A 25,127-nucleotide genomic window follows, 5' to 3' on the forward strand; every position below is an offset into this window, starting at 1 on the left:
GAGTTTCGCCATGTTGGCCAGACTGGTCTCAAACTCCGGACCTCAAGTGATCTGCCCTCCTCAGCCTCCCAAAGTGCTGGGATTACAGGCATGAGCCACCGGGCCTGGCCTATATTTCTTTTTTGAAGAATCATTATTACTTGCATGCTTTGAAACAAAGTGCTTCATCTTGCCAACCTTGTAACATACTGTTGCTGTCAGAAAAGCAACCATTGGGATAGATTGTAATTAGCCTTCATTTCCATCACTGGCTATCTCAAATATAAATCATGCATCTGTGTGAATCAATAGAAAAACTGGATTTAGGCCTGGCGTGGTGGCTCATGCCTGTAATCCCAGCACTTTGGGAGGCTGAGGCAGGCGGATCACAAGGTCAGGAGATCGAGACCAGCCTGGCTAACAAGGCAAAACCCCATCTCTACTAAAAATACAAAAAATTAGCCAAGCGTGGTGTCAGTAGCCTGTAATCCTGGCTGTTCGGGAGGCTGAGGAAGGAGAATCGCTTGAACCCAGGAGGTGGAGGTTGCAGTGAGCCGAGATCATGCCACTACACTCCAGCCAAGGTGACGGAGTGAAACTCTCAAAAAAAAAACCAAAAAACAAACAAAAAAACAAAAAAACAAAACTGGGTTTAACTTTCAGAATGTTCAATTTTATAGGGGATATTTAAAGCTGGTGTAAGATAATTACTACAATCATGGATTGTAATCATTCCACAAATTTTAAAATAACTTTGTGAATTACCTTAATATATAAAAATATAAGATAAAACATTTACCATAATTTTAGTAATATTTGCTTTAGAATACCTGGCAAAATGAATTAGTACTGACCTATCTAACTTAAAGATAAAAAAAATTCAGACCTAGCTTTTTAGAACTTAGTTTTATTACAAAACATGTTAAAGGTAGACCTGATCAGACAATGAATCACACTGACTTTTGGTTAAGCATACTTTTGGGTTCATAGCATCCCCCTTACAGATAATGACTTGATTTCCATTACCTGTGGTGGGGTTTCCTATTTAAAGTTTGAATGCACATCTGTTTGAACCATTTCTAGTGTACTTGATAGAGTAACATACATATTGGGTTCCAGTTAAGATGCTTTATAAAATGCCAAATAACATTTTATATCTGGAAAGATGATAAAAACTATTGTATTTTGTAACTTTGCTCTTGCACACTTGCTAGCTGCAAGGAATAACTTGGCTTTTTCTTGATTATCTTTGTGGCCAGATTTTAGTGCTCTTTTGGTATAGAGAACTCTCTAAAAGTATTTGATGCTAAGGAATAATGAATAAATACATACTGATTTTATCTGTTAAGGTCCACACGACATTCCAGTATTTTGATATCACTATTAAAGAAGATGATGGTGTTCCAGTGATACATACGATTCCTGACAATGACATCACCAGAGATAGAAATATGAGACATGGGAAGGAACACTCAGGCCTTCATGTATTTTCTGATATGTACATCCCTGGCATTGATTTCCTTGGCACAAAGGAAATTTGTTCCCATTTCTAGGGTGGTGAATGTCTTTAGCTTATTTCTTTGGCCCCGCTCTCCACTTCTGTCTTCCTTGGGAGGCTGATGTCTGTGGACTATATCAGCAGTCTCCTTTGCCCTCTGGCTTCCAGTTGGATTTGGCTAAAGAGAGCCTTAGTAAGAGGCGGAGAGGAAAGGAATTCCATCACCCAATATCAAAGCTCCTGTCAGATGATGTTCTCAGTTCTCTTTATGTAGTAACCAGAAACCACTCGCCTTTTCATTCTTTTTTTTTTTTTTTAATTTATTTTTATTATACTTTAAGTTGTAGGGTACATGTGCATAACGTGCAGGTTTGTTACATATGTATACTTGTGCCATGTTGCTGTGCTGCACCCATCAACTCGTCATTTACATCAGGTATAACTCCCAATGCAATCCCTCCCCTCTCCCCCCTCCCCATGATAGGCCCCGGTGTGTGATGTTCCCCTTCCCGAGTCCAAGTGATCTCATTGTTCAATTCCCACCTATGAGTGAGAACATGCGGTGTTTGGTTTTCTGTTCTTGTGATAGTTTGCTGAGAATGATGGTTTCCAGCTGCATCCATGTCCCTACAAAGGACACAAACTCATCCTTTTTTATGGCTGCATAGTATTCCATGGTGTATATGTGCCACATTTTCTTAATCCAATCTGTCACTGATGGACATTTGGGTTGATTCCAAGTCTTTGCTATTGTGAATAGTGCTGCAATAAACATACGTGTGCATGTGTCTTTATAGCAGCATAATTTATAATCCTTTGGGTATATACCCAGTAATGGGATGGCTGGGTCATATGGTACATCTAGTTCTAGATCCTTGAGGAATCGCCATACTGTTTTCCATAATGGTTGAACTAGTTTACAATCCCACCAACAGTGTAAAAGTGTTCCTATTTCTCCACATCCTCTCCAGCACCTGTTGTTTCCTGACTTTTTAATGATTGCCATTCTAACTGGTGTGAGATGGTATCTCATTGTGGTTTTGATTTGCATTTCTCTGATGACCAGTGATGATGAGCATTTTTTCATGTGTCTGTTGGCTGTATGAATGTCTTCTTTTGAGAAATGTCTGTTCATATCCTTTGCCCACTTTTTGATGGGATTGTTTGTTTTTTTTCTTGTAAATTTGTTTGAGTTCTTTGTAGGTTCTGGATATTAGCCCTTTGTCAGATGAGTAGATTGCAAAAATGTTCTCCCATTCTGTAGGTTGCCTGTTCACTCTGATGGTAGTTTCTTTTGCTGTGCAGAAGCTCTTTAGTTTAATGAGATCCCATTTGTCAATTTTGGCTTTTGCTGCCGTTGCTTTTGGTGTTTTAGACATGAAGTCTTTGCCCATGCCTATGTCCTGAATGGTACTACCTAGGTTTTCCTCTAGGATTTTTATGGTATTAGGTCTAACATTTAAGTCTCTAATCCATCTTGAATTAATTTTCGTATAAGGAGTAAGGAAAGGATCCAGTTTCAGCTTTCTACTTATGGCTAGCCAATTATCCCAGCACCATTTATTAAATAGGGAATCCTTTCCCCATTTCTTGTTTCTCTCAGGTTTGTCAAAGATCAGATGGCTGTAGATATGGCTGTAGATGTGTGGTATTATTTCTGAGGACTCTGTTCTGTTCCATTGGTCTATATCTCTGTTTTGGTACCAGTACCATGCTGTTCTGGTTACTGTAGCCTTGTAGTATAGTTTGAAGTCAGGTAGCGTGATGCCTCCAGCTTTGTTCTTTTGACTTAGGATTGTCCTGGAGATGCGGGCTCTTTTTTGGTTCCATATGAACTTTAAAGCAGTTTTTTCCAATTCTGTGAAGAAGCTCATTGGTAGCTTGATGGGAATGGCATCCTTTTCATTCTTATGAGTCTAAGAGTAATGACATTTCTCTATTACTAGTTGCAGTGGTTTCATTATACCTTCCCTCATTTTTATAAACAGTCTCTTATTAAACTCTTCTCAAATTACCAAAGTCCTGCTATGGCCATATAAATTGCAAAGGAGAGTGTCATTCTCCACCTCCGGGTGATAACATTTAACAGGAGGGAATGTAATTTATTTAAGGTATTAATCGAGCATTTTCTATGCTAGGTAACATACTAGACATCTTAAATTTATTAACCCTTTTGAATTCTTATATTTTGAAGTTGGTCCCTTCTGTTACTTTGAGGTCAACGTTACAAGGATAATTATAGAAGATATGGATTATTTGGTTTAGAAAATTTGGAATAAATGTGCGACAGCTAACACAGAATGTATCTTACAAAGTGCCATACTAAGTTCACTTAAATCTTTGCAATATCATCCCAACATAGGTAATGACACATTCTCTTTTTATAGATGAAAAGAGTAAGGCACAGAGAAGTTAGTTGCCCAAGATCACACTGCAGAGCTGGGAGCTGAACCCAAGGCATTCTGGGTGTACAGTCAACATTCTTATTTATGGCATCATACCACTCCCCTGTGTTTTCCAAAGCATACTTCATCAGTGACTTTTTTTCTAAATTCTCTCTGCATAAATCTAATGTATTTCAGTCATTTGTATTCTAATTTGAAATACAAAGCCAGCATTTTTCTGTTTTTAGGCGATTCCTTTCAAGAGAAAACTAACCTATGATGCCACAAGTCGTCATAGTGGCCATTCTTGAGGGGGCTTCTACATAGAGGGTGTGAGGAAGCTCCTAGGGAGTCAATAATACTTTCTTAAATCTCGATGCTGGTAACATGAATGTGTTCGGTTTGTGACGATTCATTGAGCTGTACACTTAAAACGTGTACTTCATATTATTCCGCAACAAAATACTGCTTTATTATACGATACTTTTGCCAACCCATATTTAAGAAAACAAAAAAATCGACTCTGAAAGCTTCCTATTTACATGACAATGGGTTGCCTTATTTTTCTGGGAGCTGGTCAGCAGCGTTCTTCAGTAAGTTTTGAATCCCCAGTTTTGTAATTCTTTGTGGTATTTGTGACACTTTTGGTGTTTCCAATGTCCAGGGATTTGTAATTGCAGAAGTATCTTGACTTTCTTAGTGACAAATATGTCAATGGCTTGACCTTTTTGTAACCAGAAGGTCGTGCTAAGTTATCCCTATGTTCTTTACTTTCTACTGAAAGGGGAGAACAACAAAAGAATACTTAAATAGTCAAAAGAACAAGAAAAGGCAGGAAAACGCAAGTTTCTAAGTGCATCCCCTGTACCATCTGCATTTAGCAGTTTTAGTAACTGTATAGGGAATAATGCCTTCCCCTATTGACTTGCACTCTCACAGGGATGCCAAACTAATAAAAAACATTTTACATGCACTCTACACTTTCTCATAGATATAGTATTTTTATATTATCAAAAAGATTTTTAACTTTTTTGTGAGATCTTGCTCCGTCACCCAGGCTAGAGTGCAGTGGCATGATCTCTACTCACTGCAACCTCCACCTCCCAGGTTCTAGCGATTCCCCTGCCTCAACTTCTTGAGTAGTTGGGATCACAGGCGTGTGCCACCACTCCCGGCTAATTCTTGTAGTTTTAATAGAGACTTGGTTTCATCATGTTGGCCAGGCTGGTCTCGAACTCCTGACCTCAAGTGATCCACCCGCATCAGCCTCTCAAAGTGTTAGGATTACAGGTATAAGCCACTGCGCCTGGCCGAATTAAACATTCTTACACCTAGAATTTGGTCAAAGAAAGAGATGTAGACAAATAGTGCCAAAATGAAACAAAAATCATTCTATATTTATTGAGTGCATACAATTTGCCAAATCTGTATAACATTCCTGTGTGTTGCAGTTAAACCTCACAGGAGCGCTCTTGAGTAATAATTTGATCCCCATTCTAATAGTGAATTAGAAGCATCCAGGAGAAATAGTATATTTGACTTTACCTGGGGTATTCACACTACAGGGAGAATAAAACTAAGCACCGAAAGGTCTGTAAAGTTACAGGCTAAATGTAGCACATTTAACAAAACAAAACAAAACAAACACTTTTAGACAGGAGTGGGGGGATTTTTACTCAAAAGTGCTTAAAATTGCTTTTACATAAGTCCAGGTGTGATGGCTCACGCCTGTAATCCCAGCAATTTGGGAGGCTGAGGCAGGCAGATCACAAGGTCAAGAGATGGAGACCAGCCTGGCCAACATAGTGAAACCCCTCTCTACTAAAAATACAAAACTCAGCTTGGCGTGGTGGCACACGCCTGTAGTCCCAGCTACTTGGGAGGCTGAAGCAGGAGAATCACTTGAACCCAGGAGGTGGAGGTTGCAGTGAGCCAAGATCGTGCCACTGCACTCCAGCCTGGCAACAGAGTGAGACTCCATCTCAATAGTAATAATAATAGTTTTACATTAAAACAAGCATATATGAAGAGAAGGCAAAATCTCTAGGAATTTTTAGCATAAAGTATATGCTTTCAAAGAAATTTTAAACCTACAGGCATTGTGTAATTTATACTGCCAGACTCCAGGGTAAATTCTATCAATTTCATTTCCTAGAAGGATGCTCTGGCAGAATATTCTGAGAAGCACTCTATTAGAGAATATGGTGAAAATGACTAATAGAAATTGGATTTCAATGGTCATACTTTAATATATCATTGACTCTGAGTTTTGAAAATAATATAGCAGGAACTGTTTCCGTATCTCACTGCTTTCTCTCTCTAGGTGCCCCAGCTATAGGAGCACATGGGACCTCCTGCCTGACCTATAATCCCTTACTCCCTCTCCATTTCGGTTAACTCCAATTTTAAAAGAAGACTTAAAAAAGACCTTGGTCTGTGTATTTAAGTTTGGCCAACAAAGCAAGATTCTGTCTGCCTTTTTGACCTTTGCCTAGACTTTGTCTCCAAACCCAAACATAGTCCTTGTGTCTTGGATGCTATATGATCCTTATGGCCTTTGGGGTTCGTGTTTTATTCTGTACTCCAGGACTTCCCTCACATTTCCCAGTCTCTGCTCCTCTTTTTGAATAAACAGTATTTTATCACGCACATACTTCTTGGTCTGACAGACTTCATCTTTCTACCTGGATTTTTTTTTTTTTTTTGTATAAAAACAAGTATCTCTGTCAGTGAACTATATTTTCTTCAACAGTGGACACATTGCAGTGCGTAAGATTATTTTTGGATAAGTTTAAAAGTCATGCTTTGCTCAGATAAATCTGTAAAATTTTGCTCCTGGCCAAAGAAGGAAAAAACACATCATTTTAATGGCATTGTATACCTACATTCAATACGAAAAATTATTACACCCAAAATGCCAAATTATTCCAGGTTAGATATGGAGTTCTTGGCAGCACCATTAGAAAGTGTAAATTTATTTTCTTATTACTAGAGAGCTTTCCTTAAAGTTTCATTAAAATGGAACTGTTTTAAGATTGACGTGTATATTATGTGTAGTAAAGTTGCTTTTTTAGATTAAATCTTCTGTGGATACATGGTACATTTAGGGGGCACATAGATACATTGATATAGGCATGCAAAGTGTAGTCATATCAGGGTAAATGAAGTATCTATCAACTCAAGAATGTATCCTTTCTTTGTGCCACAAACATTCCACTTGCATTTCTTTTTTTTTTTTAAGACGTGGTCTTGCTCTGTCGCCTAGGCTGGAGTGCAGTGGCAGGATCTCGGCTCACTGCAAGCTCCGCCTCCCGGGTTCACGCCATTCTCCTGCCTCAGCCTTCCGAGTAGCTGGGACTACATGCGCCCGCCACCATGCCCGGCTAATTTTTTGTATTTTTAGTAGAGACGGGGTTTCACCGTGTTAGCCAGGTTGGTCTTGATCTCCTGACCTCGTGATCCGCCCGCCTCGGCCTACCAAAGTGCTGGGATTACAGGCCTGAGCCACCGCACCCCGCCCACTTCTATTTCTTAAACGTACAGTAAATGGTTGACTGTAAATCACCCTGTTGTATTACCAAATAATAGATCTTATTCTAATGAGATTTTTGTACCCATTAAACAATTCCCACTTCTCCTGCCCATAACTACCCATCCTAGACTCTGGTAAACATCATTCTACTGTCCATCTCCATGAGTTCAATTGTTTTAATTTTTAGTTACTGCATATGAGTGAGCATGTGCAAAGTTTTTTTTTTTATGCCTAGCTTATTTCACTTAATGTATTCCAGTTCCATCCATGTTGTTGCAAATGACAACATCTCATTTATTTTATGACTGAGTAGTACCCCACTATGTATATGTACCACATTTTCTTGATCCATTCATTTGTTAATGGATACTTGGATTGCTTCCAAATCTTGGCTATTATGAATAGTGCTGCAATAAACATGTGGGTGCAGCATATACACCATGGAATACTATGCAGCCATGAAAAAGGATGAGTTTGTGTCCTTTGTAGGGACATGGATGCAGCTGGAAACCATCATTCTCAGCAAACTATCACAAGAACAGAAAACCAAACACCGCATGTTCTCACTCATAGGCGGGAACTGAACAATGAGATCACTTGGGAAGGGGAACCTCACACACCGGGGCCTATCATGGGGAGGGGGGAGGGGGGAGGGGGGAGGGATTGCATTGGGAGTTATACCTGATGTAAATGACGAGTTGATGGGTGCAGCACACCAACATGGCACAAGTATACATATGTAGCAAACCTGCACGTTGTGCACATGTACCCTACAACTTGAAGTTTAATAATAATAAATAAATTAAAAAAAAAAAAAAGGTGGGTGCAGATACCTCTTTGACATACTGATTTCCTTTCTTTTGGGTATATACACAACAGTAGAATTGCTGGATTATATGGTAGTTCTGGTTTTAGTTTTTTGAGGAACCTCAAACAGTTCTTCAGTGGTTTTACTATTATTCCTCCCCACCAACGATGTACTAAGGTTTCCTTTTCCACACAACCTCACCAACATTGATGTTGCCTGTCTGTTGGATATAAGCCATTTTAACAGGGTTGAGATGATATCTCTATAGTTTTAATTTACATTTATCTAATCAATGATAGTGACAACTTTTTCATATTCCTCTTTGCCATTTGTATGTCATCTTTTGAGAAATCTCTATTCAAATATTTTGCCCATCTTTCAATCAGATTATTATATATTTTTTTCAATGGAGTTGTCTGAGCCCCTTATAGATTTTGGTTATTCCTTGTCAGGTGGGTAGTTGGCCAGTATTCTCTCCCACTCTTGTGTTGTGTCTTCACTTTGTTGATTATATTCCTTGCTGTGCAGAAGCTTTTAAACTTGCTCTCCAGTTTGTGCTTGTGCGGTACTGCTCAAGCAATATTTGCCTAGACCAGTGTTTTGGAGATTTTCTCCCAATGATTTCTTGTAGTAGTTTCATAGTTTGAGGACTTTGATTTAAGTCTTTGTTCCACTTAGATTTGATATTTTTGTATATGGCAAGAGATAACGGTATAATTTCATTCTTCTGCATATCCAGTTTTCTCAGCACCATTTATTGAAGAGATTGTCTTTTCTTCAGTGTATGTTCTTGGCACCTTTGTTAAAAGTGAGTTTACTTTAGGTCTGTGGAGTTGTTTCTGGGCTCTATTCTGTTCCATTGGTCTATGTGTCTGTTATGCCATGAGCATGCGTTTTTGGTTGGTATAGCTCTGTAGTATAATTTGAAGTCAGGTAATGGGATTCCTACTTTTGTAAACAAGGATCATTTGATTCTTTGTTTTCAATCTGGATGCCCTTTCTTTGATCTGGCTAGGACTTCCAGTAATATGTTAAACAGTGGTGAAAAGTGGGCATCCTTGTTACAGATCTTAGAGAAAAGTCTTGTAGGTTTTCTCCATTCAGTATGAAAGTAGCTGTGAGTTTCTCTTATGTGGCTTGTACTGTGGTATGCTGCTTCTATACCCAGTTTTGAGGGTTTTTATCATGAAGCTATGTTGAACTTTTATCAAATGCTTTTTCAACATCTATTGAAATCATAATGTTTTTGTCCTTGATTCTGTTGATACGATCTTTCACAATGATTTTTTGCATACGATGAACCATCCTGGCATCCCTGGGATAATTACCACTTGGTTATGATGAATGACCTTTCTACTGTTTTGTTGAATTTGGTTTGCTAGTATTTTATTGAGGATTTTTGTATCAGTATTTGTCAGAGACAATAGCCTGTAATTTTGTTTTCTGGATGTCTTTGTCTGATTTTCGTGTCAGGCTAATACTGGCCTCATAGAATGAGTCTAGAAGTACTTCCTCCTCCTCTTTTTCACCATAGTTTGAATGTTACGTGTTTAAATGTTTGGTGAAATTCAGCAGTGAAGCCATCAAGGTCTCGGGCTTTTCTTTGCTGGGAGACTTTTTACATCTTTGATCTCATTACTTTTTATTGGTCTGTTCAGGTTTTGGATTTCTTGATTCAATCTAATTTTGAGTTTGGTTTGCTTTTCTAGTTCTTGAAGATGTATTGTTACTCTTTTTTTTGATATAGGTGCTCATTGCTGTAAACTTTATTAGTACTGATTTATCTGTATCCCATAAGTTTTGGTATGTTGTATTTCCATTTTGGTTTCATGAAATTTTATAACTTCCTTATTAATGTCTTCATTGACCCACTGATCATTCAAGAGAATATAGATTAATTCCCTTGTGTGTTGTATAGTTTCCAGAATTCCTCATTACTGATTCCTCAATTCATTCAACCGTGGTCAGATATAACATGCTTTATATTTCAGTGTTTTGAATTTAAGACTTGTTTTGTGGCCTAACATATGACTCATCCTTGAGAATCCTCCATGTGGTGATGAGAAGAATGTACACTCTGCAGCTGTTGGTTGAACTTTTCTGTAAATATTTATTAGGTACATTTGGTCTGTAGTACAGATTAAGTTCAATGTTTCCTAGTTGACTTTTTTTTTTTACCTGATTATGTCCAAGGCTGAAAGTGGGGTATTGTGGTTTCCAGCTCTCTTTAGGTCTAATAATGTTGCTTTATATATCTGGGTGCTCCAGTGTTGGGTACATATAATTTACAATTATATCTTATTGCTGAATTGATTCCTTTATTATTTGTTGATCTTTGTCTTTTTATAGTTTGTCTTGAAATGTATTTTGTCTAAGGATAGCTACTGCTGTTGACATGGAATATATTTTTATGTCCCTTAATGTTAAGTCTGTGGCTTCGTAGGTGAAGCATATTTCTTGTAGGCAACAGATTGAGTCTTGGTGTGTGGTTTTTTTTGTTTGTTTGTTTTTGGTTTTTAAACCATTCTGTCCCTGTCTTTTGATTGGAGAGTTTATTTCATTTACATTGTTTTATTGATAAGAACTTACTCCTCCTACTATTTTGTTATTTTCTGGTTGTTTTGTGGTTTTCCCTTCCATCTTGTCTTCCTTTTAAGTGAAGAAATTTTCTTTAGTGGCATGTTTTTATTTCTTGCTTTTTACATTTTGTGTATCTATCTATCTTCTTTGAGGCTACCACGAGGTTTACAAACACTATAACCCGTTATTTCAAACAGACAACCTTGGTTGCATAAACAAGAAAGCAAAGAGAAAACTAATTAAAAACTCTATACTTCATCTCTTTTAATCTTTTCGTTGTTTCTGTTTATATCTCATTATACTGTTGATGTCTTAAAGTTATTATGGTTATTTTTGCTTAGGAACTAAAGGTCTCTTTTTTTGTCTTTTTATTCAAGATGCGAGTAGTTCATACACCACAATTACAGTATTATAATAGTTTTATGTTGGTCTGTACTTAGTTTTATGTCTTCAGTTGGTTTTCTGGCTAGTTAAGGTCCTCTTCTTTCCAGTTGATAAATTCTCTTTAGCATTTCTTGTAGAACAGGTCTGGTGTTGATGAAATCCTACAGCTTCTGTCTTGGAAGGCCTTTCATCTTGTTGGAAGGATATTTTCACTGGATGTACTATCCTAGGATAAAGGGCATTTTCCTTCAGCACTTTAAATAAGGCATGGCACACTCTTGGCCTGTAAGTTTTCTGCTGAGAAGTCTATTACTAGTTATGAAGCTTTTTGGAATGTATCTTTTCTTTTGCTGCTTTTAGGATCCTTTCTTGATCCTTTACTTTTGAGAGTTTGATTATTAAATGTCTTGATGTAGTTGTCTTTGAGTGTTCTACAACCTCTTGTATTTTGAATATTGATACCTTGTCTTAGCTTTGGAAAGTTCTATTATCTCTTTGAATGAACTTTCTACCCTGATCTCTCTCCCTCCTATCTAAGACCTATAACACTTAGATTTGTCCTTTATAAGCTACTTTCTAGATTTTGTGGGTATGCTTGCTTTCTTGATTTTTTTCTTTGTCTCCTCCTGTAGTTTCAATTAGCCTGTCTTCAAGCTCACTAAACCTTTCTTCTGCTGGATTAATTCTGCTGTTCAGACTCTGATGCATTCTTCAATGTCGATTTTTTCAGTGCCAGAATTTCTGCTTGATTTTCAAAAAATTATTTAAATCTCTTCATTAAATTTATATGATAGGATTCTGAATTTCTCGTGTTACCTTGGATTTTGTTGAGCTTCCTCAAAACAGCTATTTTGAATTGTCTGTGAAGGTCATGTATCTGTCACTCCAGAATTGGTCACTGGTGCCTTTTTTTTTTTAGTTCTCTTGGTGAGATCATGTTTTCCTGGATGGTCTTGATACTTGTGGATGTTTGTCTGTGTATGGGCAAGTCTGTGTATAAAGAGTTGTATATTTACTATAGTATTCACAATCTGCTCGTTTGAACCCATCCTTCTTGTGAAGGCTTTCCAAATATCGAAAGAGAATTGAGTGTTGAATATAAGTCTTTTGGTACTACAGCCATATCTGTATTAGGGGGCACCCCAAGCCAAGTAATGTTTTAATTCTTGTAGACTAATACCCAAGACCACCAAGGTGGGACCTCTAAGATCCAAGAGAATTTTCTAGATTACTCTTGTTCTCTTCCCTTACTCTCCCCCACCTTCCGCACCTCCACAGGAGTCTGTCTCCATGCTGAGCTGCTTGGAGCTGGGGGAAGGGATGACATAAGCATTCCTGTTACCACCACCATTGCTTCTGTGCTGTGTCAAACCTGAAGCCATCATGGCACTGGGTCTCACCCAAGGCAACCACTGCCTAATGATGGTGTTTAGTCAGTGTCCAAGAACTTTTAAGACAGCAGGTGGCAAATCCAGCAAGGCTTGTGTCCTTCCCTTCAGAGCAGTGAGTGCCCTTGAGGCTCAGGGCAGGTCCAGGAATGCCATCTAGGCGCCAAGTCCTGAAGTTGTATCTTTATGAATGTATTTGGTGCTCTATTCTACTGTGGCAGAGCTGGCACCCAAGCCACAATACAAAGTTTGTCCCATTCTTCCTGTCCCTTTTCATAAGCAGAGGAATCACTCAAGGTCCAAGAGCTTTTTAGTTAACTAGTAGTAAATGCTGTCAGGCCCGAGTCTCTTCCTTCAGTGCAGTGGGTTCTCCTCAGGCCCCAGGTGAGTCCAGATATGCCATCCAGGAGCCAAGGCCTGCAATCGGAGACCCCAGGAGCTTGCTTGATGATCTGCCTGATTGTGGTTGAGCTAGTACCCAACCTGCAAGACAAAGTGCACTCTATTGCCTCTCCTTTCCAAAAGCACAAGGAGTATATCCCCACGGCAACCACACTTGGGAATGTCCTGGGCCACACCCAAAGATAGCTTGGCTCTGAGTCTTACCCAAGACTTGGTGAATACTGCCTGGCTACTGCTGCTGCTTATTCCAGACCCAAGGACCCCTTTAGTCAGCAGGTGATGAATTCTATCAGGACTGGATTCTTCCCTTGAAGGTAGCAAGTTCCCTTCTGGCCCAGGGTGTATTTAAGAATGTCACTCAGGAGCCCAGGCCTGGAATGAGGGGGCGGGGGGGGGTGTCTCAGGACTCTGCCTGATGCCTCATTCTACTGTGTTTGAGCTTGTGTCTAAGTTACAAGACAATGTCCTCTTTACTGTCCCTATCCTCTCAAGTGGAAGGAAGCAGTCTCTCTCAAAGTTGTCAGCTGCACTGCCAGGGGTTTAGAGGATGGGGTGGTATAAGCACTGGTGTCTTACTAGGTTGTGTGCTCACCAAGTCCCCTGACTTTGAGTCTGGCGCAGCACCAAGACTTGCCCAGGAATTTCAGTTTTTGTAACCGGGACTCCCTTTGAAGTTTATTTAGGATCCCAAAGTGCTTGAGCTCACAGCGGTGAGACTAGCTGGAACTCAGGTTCTAACTGCTGAGATGGGTGATAAGCTCCCTGGATAGGGCTGGTCTGAAATGTTTCCTCCACGGGCACTTAATGAACTCTGCCCTGTGTTGCTTCCCACTGTGACAGGGCAGCACTGGGTTCCAGTGCTACGTCCCACAATCCTGCGTCCTCCCTCCTGCAAGCACACAGATGGTCTACATGTGACATGGTCTCTGCCAGGGGATGGGGGAAGGGTGGTATTGGAAATTTGTAACTGTCTTTCCTACCATCTTCAGTGCCTCTTTCCTTGATAAGATGTTAAAATCAAGTACTGTGATTTGCTCACTTGATTTTTTGGTTCTTCTGTAGGTGCGTGCTTGTGTGGATATCTGTTCAATTGGGTGTTTCTGTAGCAGCGGTAGCGGGAAAGATGATTGCTGGAAGGTTCTGTTGGACCGTCTTGTTCTTCCTTCCTCCTAGTAAAGCTATTTTTTAAAAATTCTAGCATGTTAGAGTTTTGTGTTCTTTTTCCCATGGAATTTTAAAATGGATCTACTTGAGTATTTCAAAAGAATAACTCATAGTTGATTTTTGTCTAAGTATATATGTGGCTGGATTCACAAAGCTGAGTACACAGGGACTGGTTGACTGACTGCAGGGATCATTGTCTGTGTGAAGTACCCAGGCATTGACAAGTCTTGTCATTGAAATGGCTACCTAGTTGTAGGAATAGTCTATGATCCTATGTCTTTAATCGTGGAAGTTTCAGAAGTTTCAGGGATGTCTTTTGCCTGGAAACCACGGATTTTCTTCACTTGTGTGAAATTCAAAGTTTATGTGTGATCCAAGAAGTACATGAAAAGAGCAGTCACCCAAAGGCTAATGTTAGACCCATCACCTGACATTTTTTGGAAAGTATTTCTTGATCCCAAGGCTTGAGTGTTCCCACTGTTCATGTTCTTTAGTCCTTTTTAATGCTTCTATGTAATAGTACCTTTTAGGAATATTTTCTCTGCTGGACTCTAAGTTCTATAGGGTCTGGGCCTGTGTCTGATGTACTTAGCATATGATTCAGTACCTAGCTCAGGTTTATTCATGCTCAATATGTCTGTGACTGATTAAATAAGGGATTTCTAGATAACTTAGATGATGAAAAAGCTGGGAATTACCTCATGGGGATTGTAGGGTTTTAACCAGAAAACGATTTGGTGAAATATGATAAAGACAAATGTTTGAAAGATAATCAAATAGTAGATTATAAAAGGACAAGGCAACATAAGATTTGAAAGAACAAGAACCCAGAATTAGATCTGAGACACAATTTTGGCTTTACCCCATTCTACCCCATTGGGCTTTACCCCAACAGCCACATACTTAACCTCTAAGTGTCTCATGTAAGATGAGTATGTTACTGCTAATCTCAGAAATGCCACAACGGTTGTGAAATCCACTCACTTAACAGTCTCTCTCATGAGTATTTACTTCAAAAATGTTAAACATTATTTATTGACAATTTTTCCTTAGTATAATTCCTGAGCCAAAGAACTTAGTAAAATCAATGAAAAGCTCTCACAGGCTTGTTTCAAACCTAATTAAACCTGATATTCCTAAAATTTGAGTTATCCAGTAGGAGCATAGGTCATTCTGAATCAGCATGCCAAAAGTGTATGCGCAGCAAGCATGTTCTGAGTGATGAGGATGTTGAATACTCTGACTATATTCCAAGAATGGTTAAACTTTATGTACCCACCCAGGTAGATTTGTGTGGTCTTTGCTGCTTTGCGTATTTACTTTTCCCTTTACCACTAACTGCCTGATCATTCCTATTTTTTTTCTCTCCTTCACAGAATCTATATTCATTTAAGTGAATTAATTAGATCACTTAGGCTATAAATCTTCTATCTTGCTATTCAAAATAATTCAAATAGACTTGATCTATGATCAAATTTTTAAATTTTTTTTTGTCATTTGAACTTTCCTTTTTTCATCCATCATCTTTGGTAGATAATTATACACACTAATTATTCTTAAATATAACTTTAGTTTTCAAAAGGCAGAATCGTGAAAATATCATTGGAAGTGTGCTTTGTTACATTGAGTATATATATTTTTTTAAATTTCAGTTTGGGAAGCAGCATATAGAGAACCTCTTCAGTGACCTACAGGATGGGAGACGCCTCCTAGACCTCCTCGAAGGCCTGACAGGGCAAAAACTGGTATGTGACTTATTTTTAAGAAAGTTAACTTTAAACTTAGTAGAATTTCAGACCAGAAACTGAAAACATAGTTATATGAGATCTAGTAAAATTAACTTACTAAGTGCTGATTGAACTAGCAATACCTATTCCTTTTAGTAAAGCAACCTCGTAGGATTTTCATTTGGCATAGTCTACCACCTGCAGAAAAATGTAAAAATTTCAGTAATACAATTTATATTAATAGATATTATTCAATTTTACTACTTGGTATCTATCTTATCAAATATCTTAAGGCTTTTATGCATAATAACTTGAAAAATTATCTTTGTACTTTTGTGTATTTTGAAGTTATTTTACAATGAACCTGTATTTATAAATGTGGGGATAGCATAATAAAGTACAGGCATTATAGTGTAATATGTGACAGCATATGTGATGAGAATATCACTTCCTCCTGAACTGTTATCTTGTCTAACTTCAGAGAATTCCTGTGAAGATACATGATTTGATATACACAGTTACAGATCAATTAATTCATGCTGATCAAGATCTTACACTGGGGGCGGGGGGGTGTGGGGCGGCGCGGGGAGAAGAACTCAAATTGAAATCCCCTGAAATAATCTTAGATTGCTATTCTAAAAAGTAGAGTTTAAGCCCCCAGTCTACAGTCATAAATAACTGTTCTACCTATCAAATTCTGCTAAATTATTGCCTTCATCTCTTATCTTTGCCCTTCATTACAACTCCCCATCCCATGCACAGACACGCACAGACACACACAGATTTTGTTATATTATACAAACTGAAGCTGTCGTTAAAAGTCAATTAGCAAAAATGCTATCTCCCCCAACCTGCTTTCCTATAACTCTTAGGCTAAGCCACTTTTTTCTCAGTATATACTGTTAGGTATCTCTGGGTTTTTGCCTATATTGTTTTGCTTGCCTCTATTTCTTTCTGTACTTCTGTCTACCCAAACAGTCTCCCAGAAACCTTGATTTCTCCTCAGTAAAGCTTTTCCCACATTACCTTTGCTGATTTTTTTTTCCCTCTCAAATTCCACAGAATGCCCATTTTGTCTTGTTTTTAGCATATGACTGACATCCCTCCTCAATTAAATCCTGAAGTCCTATAGAGAAAGACATCCCTTATGCTTTCATTTATTATCTTCAAGTATGTGAGATTAATACTAAAACTGATATATTTTCAAGAAGTCTGAACTTGTACTAATATAAGAACAACTTGATGACATATTGAAATAATAACTTCAGTCAAGGGGAAAAATCAGATTTATTGCCTTATAGCTGAACTGCTTGCTTTGAGCCAATTTGAGGTCATCGTGTAAACTTAGTCTTAATTTCACTAGAGATACATTTATGTATAATTCATCTCCTATGTGAACAATTTAAATATATTGATATGTAATATATTTATAGAAATCAGTGTGTCTCTGTGTATATCGTTTCTCCTGAATTCTGGAGTCAGTCCTACTTTCAGTTACCAAATACTAGAAGTTCCAGTGTCTTCCAAATGTTCATGAAAAATCTTTCAAAGATTATGGCTTACTCAGCCTGTCCTGGCCCTCTGTATGAGTCTGTTGTCTCTTCGCTTCCAAGTATATCTGCATAATCACTTCTCCTGTGCTACAATCCTTCCTGGTCATTTTCCTGACTGAGTCAACCCGTGTATCACCCAAAGAAATTTTGTCAGAGTTAACACATTTCGTATAGACATAATGTTTAAGATAATTTCAGATCCTTTTATAATTCATAAGCATGATTTGGGTGCTTATACTCAGATTTGAGATATGCCTTCCTCTAAACTTAGGATGTTGGCACACTACCCATCTGATATGAAGAAAAAATAATTTGGCAAAATTAAAAAATTTACATGATTTTCATTTATGCACATACATACATAGACGTTAATATAAAATGAACCTAATTAGTAATAGCACTAAAGAAAAAAGTATCAAACAAAATATCCATGAGATTGGCCAGTATAAGGTAAGCTAGTGGTAGGGAAAAATCACCAAACATTTACACATGCTAGTATAGATTACATAATTTCAGATACTGCTACTAACAGAATTTGTACACCGTTGTTTGTCCCAATCAGATCTGTCAGCCATGGTCTGAGGATCTTGCCTTTCCCATAAAGCAGAATCGCCTCTCTAACGAATGCTACCAATCCCACGACTCCAATTCTCTATACCTTGTCTTGAATTCTACATTTCTAGAGAGATACATATTCTACTCCTAATGGGAGTCATGTATACTATTGGACAGAAATTTTAGTATTCTACTCAGAAGCATCTGCATTTGGATTATTGGCTCAGAGCATCCCCAGGGTTAAAAGGAAGGTACTTGCCTTACAATCATAAGAAATACTCCTCAAGGATACTCTAATAGGGGCAGATTTTAAGTTTCCACTTCAGGATCAGAAACTGCAGCTTTTTAAAAGAGACTATCTTTGGTTCTAATACATATGCACATGTGTACATTTAATGTTTGAGTATGATATACAAAGGAGAATGTTGCTAAATCTTATGACTATAATTATGTAACTGATTAAAAGGAAATATATGGCTTTTGTCTACTGGGCAGAAGATGGATCTGAGTAATTATTTTCAAAACTTTAAGTCCTATAATTACCATTAAACTTGTGTGCTATCTGTATATACATAAGAAGATTGGTTATTTGCTGCTTCTCTTTCACACTTGTTTTTTTTGGATGGAATCTTATTCTGTCGCCCAGGCTGGAGTCAGTGACATGATCTTGGCTCACTGCAACCTCTGCCTCCTGGGTTCAAGCAATTCTCCTGCCTCGGCCACTACAGCACGTTCTACCATGCCTGGCTAAGTTTTGTATTTTTAGTAGAGATGGGGTTTTACCATGTTGGCCAGGCTGGTCTCGAACTCCTGACCTCAAGTGACCCACCTGCCTCAGTCTCCCAAAATGCTGGGATTACAGGTATGAACCACCATGTCCGGCTGTTGCTTTTTTTTTTTTTTTTTTTTAAATCTAAAGTCTTTCTATGGCCTTATTTTTCTTCCTCTTTTTGGTGGAAAGTGGGAAAAATATCAGAATATAAACCAATATCATTCTAACATTCTTGGAGGAAAATCTAAGAGGTAAAAATGGAGATTCTGGTTCATAAGGTTAGCCTTAATGTTTTGTGAAATCAAAGGAATGAGATATCAATACTGTGTTATAAAGGATATCAGGCAAGTCACCTTGGAGAGGAAGATGGCTTTAGCTTAATTTGGGTTGCTCAGCAGGCAGTGCAAATGATAAGGAGTTGTAGGGTAAGGAACTACTTGAGAAAGACCCAGGAGTATTGTTGGAAAGTATAGGAGTTAAATGCAAGAAATAGAAATATAGATTATTTGGTTACATACACAAGGTAGGTAGAGAAGAAGGAAATAAATTTGCAAGACTTGGGCTCTACAGACAGACAAAAGTTTGGGTCCTGGCTCCATCAATGATTAGTTATATGGTAATCTATATATTGGATCTTTTAACCTGAGGTTCACTTTTGTACAATGGGGATGAAACTAACTGCCTTGCAAGACGGGGATTAAAGGTAGTGCATTCAAAGTACTTGGCACATACTACAAAATCAATAATATTTATGTTGTACCAAATATGTGTGACAAGTACCAATCTAAGTGCCTTATGCATATTAACACACTAAATCCTCCCAGAAACCATATGTACAATGGTTTGAGCAATATGAACAATAACTAGTGCCTTGGACAAGGTCTGGATGCTGTGAGACAGCATGCTTCATGTTTGAGTGAGGGCTTTGGCCCCAAATGCAGAGAAGAAAGTATCTCAAATTCTCTTGTGAATCAGAGCAGTTATTGAGAGCACATGTTGTAATTTGTGTATGCCTCTTGCTAATATTTTTATTAAGTCCATTCTTAACAGATGAGAAAACTGGTATACAGGGAGATTAAGTTTTTTACATAGGTCACACAGCACAAAAATGGCAGAGCTGAAAATTGAACCCAGTCAGCCAGCTTTGTAGCTCTTGCCCTTAACTGTTAACTATAATCACCCAAATGTTTAGATGAGAACTTTGCAAGTGGTTAGCATTGGCAGTGGGCTTACTTCAGGAACATCATTGTTGACGATATGCAGGAAGGATGAAACAAATGGTGAGTGAGAAGAGAAGGGAATGAGGTTATATTTTTCTGGGCAATAGCTAATAAGGGCTTGGTAGTAAGGTGAAAGAAATGAAAATAAAAAGTAAATACAACAGGTATCATTAATGGTAGAACTTCTAAAACTCTACAACTTAATAAATGAGTTAATTTGTATATTGCAATGAACTATGCAGATGTTGGTTTAAAAATTACAGGATAAGATACAACTCTTGGGCTTGAGAATAAAATTAGGGAACCAAAGATGAGGTTTAGAGCTTCAATGACAAGGACAATTAAGGTAATCTTTGCAGAAAAGGTTTATTTAACCCTATTTGGCGTTATATAATTTTGCTAGAGTCAAATCTTCTTTAAATTTTCCTGAAAAGTTTGGGAATTAACTTGTATTTCCATCTTACTAGAAGATGTTTTTATTCATGCTGATGTTTCTCTCATTGGTGGTCATGCAGTAATCCCCAGCTGAGCTGTAGAATGAAGGAACAATCATACCAAAATAGCCTTTGTAAAGAAAAAGTGTTGTCATTCTTAGAGTGGTTGGTTTATGCTAAAAATATACCAGGCCAAGGACGGTTAGCCCAAAGTATTTAGATTCATGATATTAATGCCTCACAGGCTGTGTTCATTTACAATATTCAAACTTAATAGTGAAATTCATAAATGGTTTCATTTCTAGTAGATTGTCGGTCTCTCTGCTGGTCAGTGAACACTGTTTTGTCTTGTTCGCAGCCAAAAGAAAAAGGATCCACAAGAGTTCATGCCCTGAACAATGTCAACAAGGCACTGCGGGTTTTGCAGAACAATAATGTAAGTAGTGCTCTGGACAAGGTCTGGATGCTGTGAGACAGCATGCCTCATGTTTGTGTGAGGGCTTTGGCCCCACATGCAGGGGAAGTATCTCGAATTCTCTTGTAAATCAGACCGGTTCTTATTTGAGAGCACATGTTGTAATTCGTGTATGTCTGATTGTGGCTAATATAATTGAGGAAGCAAATGCATGCTGCCACAGAGGGAAGGGAAAGGCATAGACCAGGCTTGATAGGCTGCTCTCTGTTTTCAGATTTTACTTCAGCTGTGTTTGGACAAAGTCCTGCAGTGAACTCGGTTTCTTTTTTTTTTTTTTTTTTTTTTTGAGATGGAGTCTCCCCAGGCTGGAGTGCAGTGGTGCGATCTCGGCTCACTGCAATCTCCGCCTTCCGGGTTTAAGCTATTCTCCTGTCTTCCTGTCTCAGCCTCCTGAGTAGCTGGGATTACAGGCACATGCCACCACGGCCAGCTAATGTTTTGTATTTTTATTAGAGACAGAGTTTCACTATGTTGGCCAAAGCTGGTCTCGAAGCCTGACCTCAGGTGATCCACCTGCCTCAGCCTCCCAAAGTGTTGGGATTACAGGCATGAGCCACCATGCCCAGTGAACTCAGTTTCTTATAGCAGTGCTCGGTGCAACACATGGATTTTACTATACCAAATATTGATATACTAAGTGTGGTCAAACCTGATAATGACGTTTGTTTAAATCAAGCCAACACTTATTAAATGTTGTCTCCAAGCATATAAATTATACAGAAACATCAATTTTTTTACTTGGGGTAAGAATGACAGATTTGTTTTCTATTTTTGGTTTATATTTAACTGGATTAAAATATGTGTGTTGTATTAGAAGTAATCACAGCTAAACCAAGTAGGCAGGTCAGAGTTCTAATCTCCTCTGAACCACTTGGTGGTTCTTCGCCTGTGTCATGGCATTGGAGGCAGAGTCCCCCTTATTAACATCCTAAAACCTGTCTAATCAACCAATACATTCACCAGGCACTTAGTAGATCCCTGATTACATTACCCTTCTCTTTCAAAGATAAACTCAAGTACGTTGAGTATGTTGATCACTTACTCTTAAAATAACCATAAGCTGGGATAGATTAATAACAATATACTCCCCCAAATATTGCTCAACTTATCTGGCAGGGAGATGACATTACACAAGATATGGAAACAAACTGTGCAGCAATTAATTGGTGGATTTTTATGAATTCAGGGTCATTGTCACCTTTAACCTATGAAAGTTATTTTACAGAGATGTTTGTCTTTATGAAGAAATTAGCTGTAGATTTTTCACTTGATAGCCAGAATAATCTATGAGCTGATTTTCTTGTTAGTCCGATAGACCCTTTGGAAATATCGGTGTCATCTATGTTATGAAAATTGTTAAAAATATTAAAGTTACACAAAGAAAATGTCCTTGAAATATCAAAATATCATATTCCATTTCAAAATGTAACACCAAAGAAAAGAGCAGAACATAGAATTATTAGATTTAATTTGTTTGATGTAGTTGGACTGTCCCCACCAAGAAAATGTCATTTAAAGAAACAAACTTTTGGATCTCGTATAAAAGTCAACCCTGGATAAAGAAAATGCGGTACAGACTGGGCATGGTGGCTCATGCCTGTAATCCCAGCACTGTGGGAGGCCGAGGTCGGTGGATCACCAGAGGTCAGGAGTTCAAGACCAGCCTGGCCGCCATGGTGAAACCCTGTCTCTACTAAATATACAAAAATTAGCTGAGTATGCTGGTGCATGTCTGTAATTCCAGCTACTCGGGAGGCTGATGTAGGAGAATTGCTTGAACCTGGAGGTTGCAGTGAGGAGATTATGCCACTGTACTCTAGCCTGGGAGGCAGAGCAAGACTCTGTCTCCAAAACAAACAAAAAAACCCCCAAAAGGGCAGTACATATACAGCATGGAATATAATACTATGCAGCCACAGAAAAGAATTAGATCATGTCCTTTGCAGCAACAGGGATGAAGCTGGAGGTCATTATCCTAAGTAAATGAACACAAACAGAAAACCAAATACCACATATTCTCAATAAGGGGGAGCTCAACACTGAATGCATGTGAACACAAAGAACAAGGAGCCAGCAGCTAGTGCTGGGGAACTTTGAGACTCTTACGTGATAAATCATGAAAGGGTGTATTGTGGGTGTTACTTGCAAGTATGTTTTGGGAGGTTTTTGGGGCACACATGCTCCGGTTGTATATGCTAGTACACATACCATATCCCATTGGCATCTAAAATCACCACCCAGGGTGTGTGTGTGTGTGTGTGTGTGTGTGTGTGTGAAACGCTATTACAGTGAGCAAAAGAATACAGCAAGTTTTCGGAGGAGTGTGTGCATGTTTGTCAGTGGGGAAAATCCCTAGTGTGGTTATCTCTGGCAAGGGCCTGATAAGTCCCCTTTGGAACTAGAGGAGCCCAGCCACAACGCCAGACATAATCAGCGTGGCCAGTGCAGTCATTGTCTGTTTTGCTGACTGTCAGCCAGCAGCACTGACTCAGTGAAACAGCATCTCCAGGACTTTTCTTAGGGGACTCCCTTGCCTACTGATTGCTGGCTATCTGCCTACTCCAAGGGAACCAGAAAAATCCTGGCAATAAAACAGATAACCATAGAAGGAAATTTATATGACTTTGGGATAGGCAAATAGTTATGATACCTGAATCCAAAGCATGTTTCAAAAAGAGAAAAGTGAACTTGGACTTCATCAAAATTGAGTTATTGCTATATTTTGGATATGAACCCTTTGTTTTGAGTTACAAATGTATTTTCCTTCTCTGGATTACCTTATTACTCACTTCAATGGTAAATTTTAATAAAAACAAGTTCTTCACTTGGGTATAGTTTATTCTTTAAAACTTTTACTTTATATTTTTACGTCCTGCTGAGGAAATACTGGCCTACACAAAACTATTACGATGCTACACGAGGTTATTATCTATAGAATCATTATTTTACCATTTGATTTTGGATCTGTTTTACCTGAAATTGATTATTGCATGTGGTATGAGGAATGGGTTAAGACTGTATTTTATTTGAAATCTAATTGACACAGCACCATTTATTAAAAATAGTGCTGCTTCCTCATTGCTTCACAGTAGTATGTCATAAAAGTTTGTCAATACATATGTGGGTCTATTTTTGCACTTCAATTCATCTCCATTGTTCTATTTCTCTCTACACACACAAATACCATGTCATGTGGGGAGTAATGTAGTTCTATAATGCAGCCTAGTATCTGGCGAACTAGGTTTCCCCCTTTGTTCAAGATTTTATTGGTTATTGGCCCTTTCTATTGTATTTGTTTTGTAATCTTTTCAATTTCCATGTGCATTCAAAGTTGCGATTAACATTGAGTTAAATCTATAGAGAATAATTGACACATTTGCAATATGGAATATCCCAGTCTTCTATTTTTCTTATTTTTTTAAATTTCAGGTTTTATAGAATGAGAAACTAAAATTGAACAGGAACACAAAAGGTGTTCACAAATTCAAGAACCATATTTAAGAAATGTTTAACCTCAGCAGTAACTGGGGAAATTTAAATAGAACTGCAATGAGATATACTGATATAAAATTACCAAAATGACTGAAATAGACTACTAATGCCACATGTTGATGAGGACATGGATCAACTGGAAGTCTCACAACTAACTTGTGGAAATACATAATTCAGACAACTAAAGGGTTGGGCATAATCTACTAAATGTGAAAATGCACATTTCTTACCACCTAGCAGTTCTATTGTAGACATATAAGTTACAGAAATACATTTCCCAGTTTGCAAAAAATAGGTATATATGAGACTGTTCATAGCAGTTTTATTTGTGATAGCCCAAACTGGAAGTGACTGATATATTCTCATGGGATATTACAAAGCAATGGAAACGACCAAATGATAGCTACACACAGTACACAAGATGAAGTTGTTGAAAGATATTTGAGTGAAATAAATGAGACAAAGTATACCTACTATTTCTTTCAATTAAATTTCAAAAATGGGCAAAATGTTTCCATGTGTTTAAAATTGAAGAGTGGTTAACTTTTGAAAGGAGCAAGTCAGTAAAATGCATAAGAGACTCTTCTGAGGTGCTCACTGTTCCATGTTTTGACCTGATAGCTGTTATACATGTTTACTGTAAGAAAACTCATCAAGTTATACACTTACATATAATTTTCTATATGCGTATTACACTTCAATTTCAAAGAGGAACTTAAGGGAAAGTAAACCTGACCTTACAACCTCCAAAACTCCAAACAAGGGCTGTATATATCAATC

The 25,127-nt window shown here is 38.1% G+C and overlaps 1 protein-coding gene and 1 non-coding gene across 3 annotated transcripts in view; both read left to right on the plus strand.

The window, feature by feature from the left end:
• DMD (dystrophin) overlaps positions 1–25,127 on the plus strand; it is a 2,258,239-nt gene that overhangs the window by 483,441 nt on the left and 1,749,671 nt on the right. For both annotated transcript variants that reach the window (XM_037986581.2, XM_073013821.1), the window contains exons 3-4: positions 15,772–15,864; positions 20,739–20,816. In XM_037986581.2, coding sequence (XP_037842509.2) covers positions 15,772–15,864; positions 20,739–20,816 — 171 coding nt within the window. The remainder of the gene's footprint in view (positions 1–15,771; positions 15,865–20,738; positions 20,817–25,127) is intronic.
• Positions 17,598–17,696, plus strand: LOC119620050 (small nucleolar RNA U13). The gene has a single exon (XR_005236445.2). It is a non-coding gene; the product is annotated as a small nucleolar RNA U13 (small nucleolar RNA).

Source organism: Chlorocebus sabaeus, chromosome X (genome assembly GCF_047675955.1).
Source record: "Chlorocebus sabaeus isolate Y175 chromosome X, mChlSab1.0.hap1, whole genome shotgun sequence".
NCBI classification, from domain to species: Eukaryota; Metazoa; Chordata; class Mammalia; order Primates; family Cercopithecidae; genus Chlorocebus; species Chlorocebus sabaeus.